The following is a 12836-nucleotide window of genomic DNA, read 5'->3' on the forward strand; positions in this document are numbered from 1 at the left end:
AGCGTCTCCTGGCAAGTTTTCTGCTTGTGATCAAGCCAGGCCCCGTCCCTTCTCCGGACGGTCTGCTAAACCTATCAGCCTGTTCGTTTGTTGGTTTCAGTCATGACTTATCAGCCAGCCAACAGTGTTTTTCTCTCACAACAAACCAGCACCAGCCGAGCTTATCAGCCTAGAAACCAACCAGCGAACAGAGCCTATATCCACTGCAATTGAAATGACCGGCTGATAAAGTGATAATACAAACCAAATGGCTCCAATTGGTGCCAAATGAAATACGGCATGAGAGGTGTCTACAACCACTACCTGGAATAGAAAAGGAATTGTTTCTTCTGTTGTTGAACGCTCTCACTCTCCAGGGATAACAAATCAGCTTCATCATGATCCTAACAAAATGAGGATGGTGAAGGACACTGACATCTCTGAACACTGGGTTATGATCAATCAGCTTGGAAAACAATTTAGAGTTCGCAAATAAGAGATTGAGTGGACAAAAGGATAACAGATAAACCATGTGCTTGCATGGCTTGTTCCCACAAAAAATGCACAAAAGAGTACTTCATGGGTTTTCTTTTTTGGCAGAAGCTTTTCACATTGACCTGCTCATGATTTCAGAATAACAGGAAAACAAACAGGACCCATCTTTTATTCTTTGCCTGCCCAGAAAAAAAAAAATCAAGAGTAGACTCCTAGGCTGCAGACTTCCCAATCCGTTATTCTTTGTCTGCTGTCATTATCTATGCTTCCAGTTGTGGAGCAACATCCTTCTCATCAGAGAAGTAATCTTGCCTGTAAAGGAGATCGATAAGTAAATCATGTTCTTCACTCAACATATCAACAACAACATGACACTTGCTGGCTTGGCTTTGGGACAAACCTTATCTTCCGTGAAAGCTGATACAGGCCTGTACCCGCCATTGCAACGTTAACACTGAAAAGGTTCAAGTTTCTCTGCAACAAGATAACATTCCATGGCAGTCAGGTAAGCACCAATTACCATACCAAGGCTACTATCTCAGCAATTAACATATCAGGCAATCAAATGGGAAAACCAGATGTAAGGACGTCAATACTATCTCCGCTATGAAAAACACAATGCATGCATGATTTCGCTGTGAAACCATGAGCTCATTTCAAAGTCATAGAAATAATCAGTAAAGTGATTTTTTTTATTGTCTATTAAGAATCCAAACTCCTAAGAACAAAAAAATTTATATAGATAATCAGTATGGTTAAAATGTTTTGTTGTATGTAGAGTCCAAAAACATCAGAACAAGAAATTGTTCTTCTCTGAGATGACAAGTCTTGTGGAACATGTGTGAAGGAGAAGACAGAAGTATCAAAGCATAAACTATACAAGCAAATGAATATCAACACTTATTAGAAAATACACCATGAGAAGATTAATAGAAGAACCAATATATTTGCAGCAAGAAAGGTCAAGTTAAGATCAAATACAGCCCATATCACCTTGTATATTTCAGTGGACAACTATAGAACCAACGGACAAGTACCACAAACTGATGGCTTACCGGTGTGATAACCAAGCTGTACCTTGACCAAATGAGTCCGGTGCATGCAACAGCTGATCATCATGCAAAAGAGTAAGCATACCAGAATTATACAATAATGCACTTTAACTAATGTCCATATATTATCTGAAATGCAGGGATACAACTTAATCTGATTGGGTAGCTTAGCCTTACCAACTTGCTGAGGGTAAGATATCTTTTCAGGCGGCTTAGCAAAGTCGGCTATGTTGGCAATGCTGATACCCCATTTGAATGTTGGCGCCCAGAAATGAACTGCAATGAAGGTCAGCTTTGAAGTTAGAGGTTGTGGGGATAATTTGTTAAGTGCACCATGCATCACATTATTATTGACAAATGAATGCAAATAAGTGTGGGCATTTTTATTTATTATTGACAAATGAATGCAAATAAGTGTGGGCATTTTTATTGGATCATGCTTTGCATTTCTGCAGTACAAAGCAAAATTACATTTCCCATCTAGAGGACAGTGTGATAACAAATACTATCAGGAATGCAGATCATGCATAATTTGATATATTGAAATAAGCACAAGCTAAGAAGACATCACTGTGCAAGATGGTGATGGCCATTGCCAGTCTTTATACAGCTTGTCACTGTGCAAGATGGTGATGGCCATTGCCAGTCTCTATACAGCTTGTCATCGTGCAAGATGGTGATGGCCATGAACAGCAATGAGGGATGCTTTTGTTCACTGTTAACGAAGAAAAGTAGAGAAAGATTAAAGTCCAGAAAACAACTAACTGGTTTTGGGACCAGCAGGGTGGTTCCAAAAGGCCTGAAGCTTTGTAGCAGCCATTCAAACTAGCGCACTATTCCCTGCCCCTTTTGAGTGAGTTCACCCAGCTAATGCTTCTGTGGTCCCCCTACAAGCAAGAAAACCAAATGATGTTTGTGAGCCATTCATTCATCATTCAACAAAAAAGTAGAGATGACACCGAAGGGACCAATAAACGGAGTTACGGGCATAGAGAAAACATATCCAGAACATGACAGTACAACAGTTTTGCAGTCATACAAACTGGTAATAGGTATAGGGAGGTCAAATTCATCAATTTTAATGGCACCCTACAATGGGCGTGTTTGTTTGGCTTCTCCACAGCGCTGCTGCTGCAAAATTCTACTGTTTCTACAGTATTCTGTTTCTGCAGCAGGCGGCAGCAACAGCCAAATATCGAAATATCAGGATACAAGAACCCAGAACCATATCCCAATGTCATCATGTCAATCGCCATCAAATACCACCTACAAGAACCAACAAGTTTTTCACTTTTTTTACACCTTTTGACATTGCTTTACTTTTTCAACGCTTTACTTTTTCAGAGAAGCAAGTAGAAACTTCGTATGGAATATATGTTTCGAACAAGCACGGCCCACAGAGTAACACACTGAAAATTAGATTGATCATTCCATCAATCGAGAAGGAAACTAGTACGGATAGCCATCCTAGCTCAATTCAATCCTGCAAACCATCCAAGTACAGCAGTTCCCATGAACACTGACTACAAAATCACTGTTCTTCACCGTAGCGCCAGAGTCAAACTACCTGTCGCCTCTGACGATGGAGTACGAGCAGAACTGCCCGGGCGGGCAAGGGGTAATAACATGTTAATTTTACAAGCAAGTCAAGGCGCAAGCAACAAACGCCGGGCAAGAAAATGGCAGCAGCAGCAAATACTGCGGGTCCAGTGCTTTGCCCACGGCCAGGCCGCAATTCGGATCGGCACCCTGCATACCTACCGATCAGGTACCAGAAATGTTGGGGGGAAACAAGCTGCTACCGCAACAACCGGACCACAATTCCACCCCGGGCTGGGGGCGCTCGGAACCCCACCTCAGCCCGTTCATCCCAGCAGGAGCTAGGATTAGGGCTCGGTCGGCGGCGCTCAGAGGAACAATCGAACCCACAGACAGAAGACACAAACACCGGAACGATCGGCGCAGGCGGCGGCGCCCAACCCGATACAGAACATAACAGCGCATGGGGAGGGAGAGGAGAGGAGAGGATAGGGGAGGAAGGGTGGGCTGCTTTACACTTGCTTCGCCTCCGGCGACGGCGGAGGAGCCGAGTCAGCTAGGAGGGGGCCTCTGGCTCGGTCAGGGGCGGCGGCGCCCGTCTCCCTCGGGAATCGATCTACTACTCTGCTGGCGCTGGGGACGCGGTGGGGGTGGGAGGCAGTGGGGCCCACCTGTATAATATGCCGTGACCCCTCCTCCTTACGCATCAGCCGTTGGATGGGCTAAAGGACGGACGAGACGGATCCCGGCGGCCCAAGCGACGGACAGAGTTTGTTTGACTTTTGATGAATTGACCAACAGGACACGGTTGCCAGTTTCCTTCTGTCACACACTCTATTTGATTACGCCCTCTGTCCATGAGAGCGTGCAATTCTAGCCTGCTGCCTTTGTCCAAAAATAAAATAAAAAAAATTGTTTGTGTTTTCTGGATTTATTTACAGCAACTTCTTTAGTTTCAAAGATCTACTAGGTTCGTCCAAGGCGATTCTAGCCACCTACTGCTAATGAAATAATTAACCAAAAATAGACAAGAGCACCTGTTCTAAGTTCATATAGAGTACTGTAAATTTGTATTCAACTTCACAAAAGTAAGGAAAAGTGCGCTTATACTAGTCTAATCAGGGATGGCTAACGCAGGTGATTATACAAGGAGCTAGGTTACTGCTGGCTTAAGGCAGTAGCACCATTGTCTACGCATCCAAGTTTGTTTAGCACTGAGATAAGCCGCCGCATTACAATTCGTCACCGGCCCACTGACCACAGCGGATAAAGAGAGAATAAAAGTATCTCCAAGAACTTCTTCTACGCTCTATATCTAAATATTCAAGTGTTAAAATTTCTTTCTTCCATCTATCACTCCCCCTTTCATTCGTTCTTTTACTCCTCTTCTGTTCCAGGGGTGGAGGGAGGAATCATCCTCTATGCTAGATGACCTTTTCTTTTGCACATAATATTTTGTTATATAATTCAGTGAAAAAATATTGATTTGTCCTCCCTAATAATATGTCTTATAGCACTTGACCCCTCGTATCAGCAATTTCTGGCTCCAGCCCTGTCCGTCCCCTAGTCTCACCCTTCTTGCTTTGAGTTTGGAGCTGCAAAATCTTCATCGCCAGTGAACCACTCATGTCATGGATCGTTTGTCCAAGCAAGTTCATGCCACATCACGCGTGCGGGCATATAGCTCCTTGCCACCTTTTTAGACTCACAATATGTGCACATAACAACCACTTGCTTAAGTTGAATCAATCTCATGTCAATTTTCCATACAAATTCAATCTTTTATTGCACTAACAATTATTGTGGGCATGAGAACTTACTCCCTCCGTCCACAAAAGAATGCAATTTTCGCTTTTCGAGGAGTCAAACGGTATGAACTTTGACTAAATTTATATGAAAAAGTACATACACTCATGATATAAAATAAGCACCATTAGATTATTTATAGAATATATTTTCATAATAAATTTATTTAGAGGCATAAATAGTAATACTATTTAATATAAACTTGGTCAAACTTGAGCCGGATTGACCGACATTGATATCATACTTGCATTCTTTCGTGGAAGGAGGGATTATTTGATTCAATGTTGGGTCAAGCTCAATTAAATGCACAAAGAATTGATAGCTCATTATCATTGGCGTGACTCATGAGCACCTTCCAGTTGTAACACACGGATTTGTTAGTAATTGTTAGCATATTAAAAGTTGTAGAGTTGTAGTCTCTTTATTTTTCATCTCTTTGTATTCCATTGTACTCTCTATATAAATCCACATGAGATTAATGGAAAGTGAGTTGAGTTATTCCTCTAATTATTCTTCAATTATTGTGAAGCCCGCCACTATCTGCACAATTCTCTCTCACAACTGGGCGGTCCATCAGTTAGATGTCAAGAATGCTTTTCTTCACGACACTTTGGAAGAAACAGTTTATTGTGCACAACCGTTTGAGTTCATTGATTCTTCAAAGCCTGACCATGTGTGCCGCCTTAATAAGTCACTCTATGGTTTAAAACAGGCGCCCCGAGCTTGGTACGGCAGGTTTGCTTCCTTTATTCGCTCTATTGGATTTTTGGAAGCAAAGTCGGATACCTCTCTGTTTTATTCTTCGGCGTGGTTCCGACATGGCATACTTGCTTCTTTATATTGACTGTCACTTATCTTCTCAACCGTCGTCCAACCAAAACACTAAATTTACTTTGGTCTATACGGTGCTCTTCCTTCCTATCATCATCTTCATGTTTTTGGTTGCAAATGTTACCCTAATCTATCTGCCACTGATTACCAGGCTCTCACTAGTGCATTACAATACCTCACTTTTACTCGCCCCGATATCTCCTATGCCGTGCAACATATTTGTCTCTATATGCATGATCCTCGTGAGCCACATCTTGCCTTGATTAAGCGTGTTCTCCGCTACATCAAGGGCACCTTGGACTATGGTTTGCAGTTACTTCGCGCCTCCACTTGTGACCTTGTGGCATATTCAGATTCTGACTGGGCAGGTTGTCCGGATACTTGTTGTTTCACCTTGGGTTATGCTGTCTTTTTGGGCGATAATTTGGTTTCCTGGTCTTCAAAGCGCCAGCACACCGTGTCTCACTCCAGTGCCGAGGCCGAGTATAGAGCTGTCGCTAATGCCGTGGCAGAAATCTCATGGCTTCGACAATTACTTTAGGAGCTTCATTTCTGTCCCCGACGTTCCTCTGTGGTTTTTTGTGATAATGTTAGTGCAGTTTATCTCCCAATCAATCCGGTGCAACATCAGCGCACCAAACATGTTGAGATCGATCTTCATTTTGTAAGGGACAAAGTTGCCACAGGGGAAATTCGAGTTCTTCATGTGCCCTCTACATCTCAATATGCGGATGTGTTCACCAAGGGTCTTCCTACCTCCATATTTACAAAATTTCGCTCCAATTTGAATGTCTCCACTCCTGATTAGTGTCAACGTTCCAACTGCAGGGGGTGTTAGCATATTAAGAGTTGTAGAGTTGTAGTCTCTTTATTTTCCATCTCTTTGTATTCCCTTGTACTCTCTATATAAACCCATGTGAGAATAATGGAAAGTGAGTTCAGTTAGTCCTCCAATTATTCTCCAATAGTAATACTAAAGAACAAAAACTTATTTCTTCGGTTACCTATCTTCTACCCCTTGGTCTACCATTTCTCCCTCCCACCTTCTCGCATTGAGTTTGGAGCTGCAAAGCCTTCGTTAGTGCCACACCACTCATATCATAGCCTGGTCGCTCAAGCCCATTCGTACCGCATCACACGTGCAGGCATATGGTTCATCTTACATCTTTTTTAAACTCACAACAGATACACACAACTAGCCACCTATTTAAGTTAAGTCAAGCTCATATTCATTTTCCATATGAAATTAATCTTTTATTGCACTAGTATTTTATTATGAGTCCTGACATTTTGTTTGAAGGTTGGGCCAAATCCAGTTCAATCTAACAAAAATAGTTATTGCAGTAGGAGAGTACATATTTAGCTTAATTTGATTAGCTTTTTTATGGGTGAAAACTGTATTTATGGGTTTAAGTCTTAGAGTTTATATAATTGTTTGTGTTTTCCTGGATTTATTGTAGTAAAAAAATGATGATATCAGAGATTATAGGAAGGAGATGTGTGTATCTACAACGAAATGTTTATGATAAGTTTTCTTTAATTTATCGGTTTCGTGGAAGGTGGTTGTAGCAGCCACCTGCTGCAAAAGAAATAGTTAACCCAAAATATCAGAACACCTATTCTGAGTATCAAAATCGTGTTCATATGGGCCTGCGTGAGTCTATAATGTGATAATTAAATGATCAACCGGCAGAAGTGCACTTGTGTTTACTTTATTCAAGAGTGGTTAATGAAGGCGATTATATAAGGATCCTGGTTACTACTGGTTAAGGCAGAAGCGCCATTGTCGAATCCAAGTTTGTTTAGCACAGAGATAAGCCGCCGCATTAGAATGGTTCGCAGATAATGAGAAATAGTAAGAGTATCGCACAAAACTTCTACCTAATCTATAGATGTGTTTAGCAGCAAGAAACGTTTTAGACTCTTAATAGAAATGTTTCAGAGAAAAACACTTAGAACCTATTCTCATTTTTGTACAATCCAGATAAACAACCAAATATGGTTTCTTCTTATTCTGATTCTAGTTTTAAGAATCTAACCAGCTAGCCAAATGGTTATATAAAAGGACTTGATTCATCGTACAAACATTTTTTTGAAGGAAATCGGGATTCAAAATTACTACATAATTTGATTTTTTTTTGAAGGAAATCGGGATTCGAAATTACTACGTACTTCCTCCATCCCTAAATAATTGTCGCTTTTTGTTTCCGTGTCGTAAGTTTGACTTGATTTGTAGAAAATCTGTACAACATTTGTATCTCAAAATAAATTTATTATGAAAATAAATTCAACGTTTATCTAATGATATTAATTTTATACCATATATATATATATATATATATATATATATATATATATATATATATTCAAAGTTGTTTCTCGGAAAGTAAAAATAACATGGAGGGTGTAATTTGGAGCCTGCCAAACATACCTTGTATGTATATCTATACATTTTCTAATATTAAAGAGTGAAAAATTCTTTCCCTTCAGTACATCATCTTCACTTCGGACCTCTCTTCTTTTGTCACTCTCACCCATCTTCTTCCTTTCCTGGGTCCGATCGTTTGGCTGCAAAACTGATCTGGCTGGCTAAACCTGAGCTCATGCGCATTGTGACACGCCTTGGGCTACACAAGCATGTGTCTTGTTTTTACCTTTCTCAATATCGTTACGAACTGAGCTGATTGGGTTCTTTACAGTGGAACCACCCACCTAAATTTAAGTCCTCGACTTGACATGTGCTCGTATTTTCCTGGTTTGATTCTAGGATTTAACAACGTTATTCTTTCAGTGGTAGGCGACGTGCTCCTCGACGGCAAGGCGCCTGCGGTGACTTCGCCGATCTCAAGATTTGTCGGTCCAACTCAATTCTTTGGAGGTGCTCATAGGGGTAGGGTGAGCGTACGGTATGTGAGCATCTACGTCTATAACTGGGTCTCACAAAAAAAAATATATATAATAGGATGCACAACAGCTCCATATTTAAACTAACGCAATAGAGTATGTACCGGCTGTGCTTACTTCACAATGTAATTAATTGTACTTGCTTATATTTCAATCAGAAGTGGTGGAATTATGTGTGTAATAAACAGACAACCGATTATATAAGGAGCCAGATCGATTACTATTGTACTGGTTAAGGCAGTAGCGCCATCGTCTACGTATCCAAGTTTGTTTAACACAGAGGTAAACTGCAGGCCCACGAACCACAGCCAACAAAGAAAATAGCAAGAGCATCTCTAAAAGCTCCTCCTTAAATAATATTTGATAAATCGATAATTATATTAAGTCAGTAAAATATAAATTTAATTAAGCTCTATTTTCATGTTTATTCAATAGTTTCTAATATGAGCTTCTTAAAACTCGAAAACTGGATGGGAGGGGGAAACCACACACAAAAACCATACGGCAAGCCTAGCGCCCGGACATCCTGTTGGATTTATTATGGGCTAGGCCCATTTATATATTCAATAAATCAATAACTCTATGGCTTGTAATTGTGGGTATTATTATTTGTACCGGATTGGAAGTTAAAAGGACGTTGACTCAACTTAAATGATTGGAATTAATCCGTTTAATTTGAGAGGTTGAGAAACGGACAAAGGCGTGCCACACCCGCCGCCGCCGCCGGCGGGGCGTGGCGAGGCGAGGCGGGCGGGCGTGGTGTGGTGTGTTAATTTTTAGCACCCACTAACTCGACCTGACGATTGATCTCCCTGAGTCTCTCGGTCTTCCCGGCACATGCTTCTGTAGCCTCTTCGTCTTCCCGGCGAGTCTTCCAACTCCAGTTAAAATAGAGAACATACGTATTCCGAAAAGAAGTTCAGTTGCTCGATGGCTTTCCTCATTTCGTAACTCTGCGCGCACGGAGAAGCAAGAGGGCAGGTGCCTCCGAAGCCCTTGTCGTTCGGGACCTTGCTCGGGGGATCGACAATTAGGTTTTTGGGGAGCGTCTACGCGACTGCCCGAGAGTCTCCGTCTCCATACGTCGTCTTCTTCCCGATCGCCGGCGTCGCCTTCCTCGAGGAAACATTTTCTTCTCCTACGACATGTCGAGTGCTGGAACTTCTGAATTGCGGGCGGGAGGGTATGATCGTTTCATCTTCTCTCTGTTTTACTTTCTACATGTTTCAGCAGTTCTTCTGTGTTGTTCCATATGTTGCCATCAGTTTGTTTCTTGTCGATTTATAAGATATCCTATGTCTGTTTCTGCCAAATATATGCTCTGCGTATGTGTTTTATTTTTACAGTCATGTGGCTTCATATGTAGCCTTATGCTTGTTGCAAATATGAGATGTATATCATGCCAGTTTTTCTCTATTATGGTTCATGAATTATGTTCACATGTTTTTTATCTTCATATGTTTCATATGATATATGATCTAGCCTGTATTTTCACCGATGAAATAATTGATATCATGATGTCAATGATTAATATTTCTTTATATGTCATCATCATGCTGTTAATTTATGAAATTAAAATGACATGGAAATTGCCTATTATTCTAACAATCCAAAAACCTAATTTTAGGCATTTTTCTGTCAGAGGTTTTGCTGCTGTGTTAAAGCCTGATCCTTTTGATGGTAAAAACTTCTTGATCTGGAAAGCTAAGATGGAATTGTGGCTCACTGCAATGTCATGTTATCATATCTCTGAGGGCAAACCTGCTAACTTGCCTCCTGAGGATGAGGCTAAGTTTAAGGCTGATGACAACCTCTTTCGAGGTGCAGTGATTAGCGCACTTGATCCAAAATTCCAGAAAAGCTATATCATCCTTCCTACAGGAAAAGAGCTGTGGGATGCACTTGTGGGAAAGTTTGGAGTTACCGATGCTGGTAGCGAGCTGTACCTCATGGAGCAGCTGTATGACTACAAGATGGTTGAGAACCGATCTGTAGTGAAACAGGCTCATGAGATTCAGGCACTAGCTAAGGAACTTGAGCTCTTTCCATGTGTCTTACCTGACAAGTTTGTGGCTGGCGGTATAATCGCCAAGTTACCATCTTCTTGGAAGGACTTTGCTACCTCACTCAAACATAAGAGACAGGAGTTCAATGTTGAAGAGCTCATTGGTACTCTTGATGTTGAGGAGAGAGCGAGAGCAAAAGACAATGGAAAGAGTGTTGAGACCTCTACTGCTAATGTGGTACAGAAGAGAAACTCTAGATTCCGCAAGTATAAAAAGAAGAAAAACCAGAACAAGCAAGAGAACACAACTAAGCCTGTTCAAACATCACAGTTTAAAAAGAAGGACAACAACAAGAGAGATGGAGGCTGCTTTGTTTGTGGCAGTGAACAGCACTGGGCAAGTGAGTGTCCTGAGCGCAAGTTCAAGCAGGAAAAGAAATCAGCAAATGTTGTCACTACTGATACTGGAGAAGGAGCAACTGGGTATGGTAATTCTTTACCATTTGTTCTTTCAGTATGTAATTCACCTGAGTGGTGGATGGATAATGGTGCAAATATTCATGTGTGTGCTGATGTTTCTCTATTTTCTTCCTACTAGGTCGAGAGGTCTGGCGCCTTGTTGATGGGAAATGGGTCGCGTGCTCATGTTCTTGGTGTTGGTACGGTCATTCGGAAGTTTACTTTGGGAAAGACGGTGCCATTGAAGAGCGTGCAGCATGTGCCCTCCATCAAGAAGAATCTTGTTAGTGCGTCTATGCTATGTCGAGATGGCTACAAAATTGTTCTAGAGTCAAATAAATGTGTTGTGTCTAAACATGGTTCCTTTGTTGGTAAAGGATATGATTGCGGAGGCTTGTTCCGCTTATCACTGCATGATGTGTGTAATAAAATGGTGAATTGTGTTAATATTTTTGATGAGTCGGATTTATGGCATTCACGTTTCTGTCATGCAAGTTTTGGCTGTCTTATGCGGTTAGCAAATCTAAATTTAATTCCTAAATTCAATTTGGTCAAAAAGTCTAAGTGCCATGTATGTGTTGAATCAAAACAACCCCGCAAGCCTCACAAGGCTGCTGAGGCGAGGAATTTAGCACCTCTAGAACTTGTTCATTCTGATTTGTGCGAAATGAATGGAATTTTGACTAAAGGCAGTAAAAGATACTTCCTCACGTTTATAGATGATTCCACCAGGTTTTGCTATGTGTATCTCTTAAAAACAAAAGATGAAGCGTTTAATTATTTTAAGACCTATAAAGCTGAAGTTGAGAACCAACTTGAGAGGAAAATAAAGCGGTTAAGGTCTGATCGAGGTGGAGAATATTTCTCTAATGTCTTCGATGAGTTTTGTGTGGAACATGGTATTGTTCATGAGAGGACACCACCATTCTCACCACAATCCAATGGGATTACTGAAAGGAAAAACTGCACTCTAACAGAATTAGTGAATGCCATGTTGAGTACAGCGGGATTATCCAAGGAATGGTGGGGTGAGGCGATTTTGACAGCATGTCATGTCCTGAACAGAGTTCCAATAAAGAATAAAGAGATCACACCATTTGAGGAATGGGAAAAGAGAAGATTAAATCTCTCATATTTGCGCACTTGGGGTTGCTTGGCTAAAGTAAATGTGCCAATCAACAAAAAACGTAAACTTGGGCCTAAGACTGTTGATTGTATTTTCCTTGGTTATGCATTTCACAGCATTGGTTATAGGTTCTTAATTATAAAATCTGAAGTTCCTGATATGTATATTGATACAATCATGGAATCTAGAGACGCCACATTCTTTGAGAATGAATTTCCAATGAAGAATACACCTAGTGAAATAAGTCATGAGACTATAATTCCCCATGAACACGAACTGTGTATTCCAATAGATCATGCTGAAGAATCTCATGTACACATCCCTAAGGAGGATGACACTGTAGTCACTCAAAAGAGCAAGAGACAGAGGGTTGCAAAATCCTTTGGTGATGACTATTTAGTGTACCTTGTGGAAGACATACCAACCACCATTAGAGATGCATATTCTTCTCCTGATGCTGACTTGTGGAAGGAAGCAGTAAGGAGTGAGATGGATTCTATTATGTCTAATGGAACTTGGGAGGTCGTTGACCATCCTTATGGGTGTCAACCTATAGGTTGCAAATGGATTTTCAAGAAAAAGCTTAGGCCTGATGGTACAATTGAGAGGTACAAGGCAAGGCTTGTGGCCAAAGGATATA

At 41.1% G+C, this 12836-nt stretch overlaps 1 protein-coding gene across 1 annotated transcript; it reads right to left on the reverse strand.

The window, feature by feature from the left end:
- Nucleotides 1-496: 496 nt before the first annotated feature.
- LOC136476270 (mitochondrial pyruvate carrier 4-like) lies at nt 497-3719 on the reverse strand. Its single transcript, XM_066474041.1, has 6 exons — nt 3582-3719; nt 2292-2413; nt 1704-1802; nt 1530-1582; nt 875-948; nt 497-786 (listed from the first exon to the last, which is right to left on the reverse strand). Exons 2-6 carry the CDS (start codon nt 2344-2346, stop codon nt 735-737), a joined length of 333 nt encoding a protein of 110 aa, XP_066330138.1. The 5' UTR covers nt 2347-2413; nt 3582-3719; the 3' UTR covers nt 497-734.
- Between the last annotated feature and the right edge of the window lie 9117 nt (nt 3720-12836).

This window comes from Miscanthus floridulus, chromosome 8, assembly GCF_019320115.1.
Source record: "Miscanthus floridulus cultivar M001 chromosome 8, ASM1932011v1, whole genome shotgun sequence".
Lineage (NCBI taxonomy): Eukaryota > Viridiplantae > Streptophyta > Magnoliopsida > Poales > Poaceae > Miscanthus > Miscanthus floridulus.

Coding starts and splice junctions, on each gene's coding strand:
- LOC136476270 (XM_066474041.1), bottom strand. CDS start 2,346: ATGGCTGCTACAAAGCTTCAGGCCTTTTGGAACCACCCTGCTGGTCCC. Junction 1,803..2,291: donor CCCTGCTGGTCCCAAAACCA/GTTAGTTGTTTT, acceptor CCTTCATTGCAG/TTCATTTCTGGGCGCCAACA. Junction 787..874: donor CAGCTTTCACGGAAGATAAG/GTTTGTCCCAAA, acceptor TCTCCTTTACAG/GCAAGATTACTTCTCTGATG.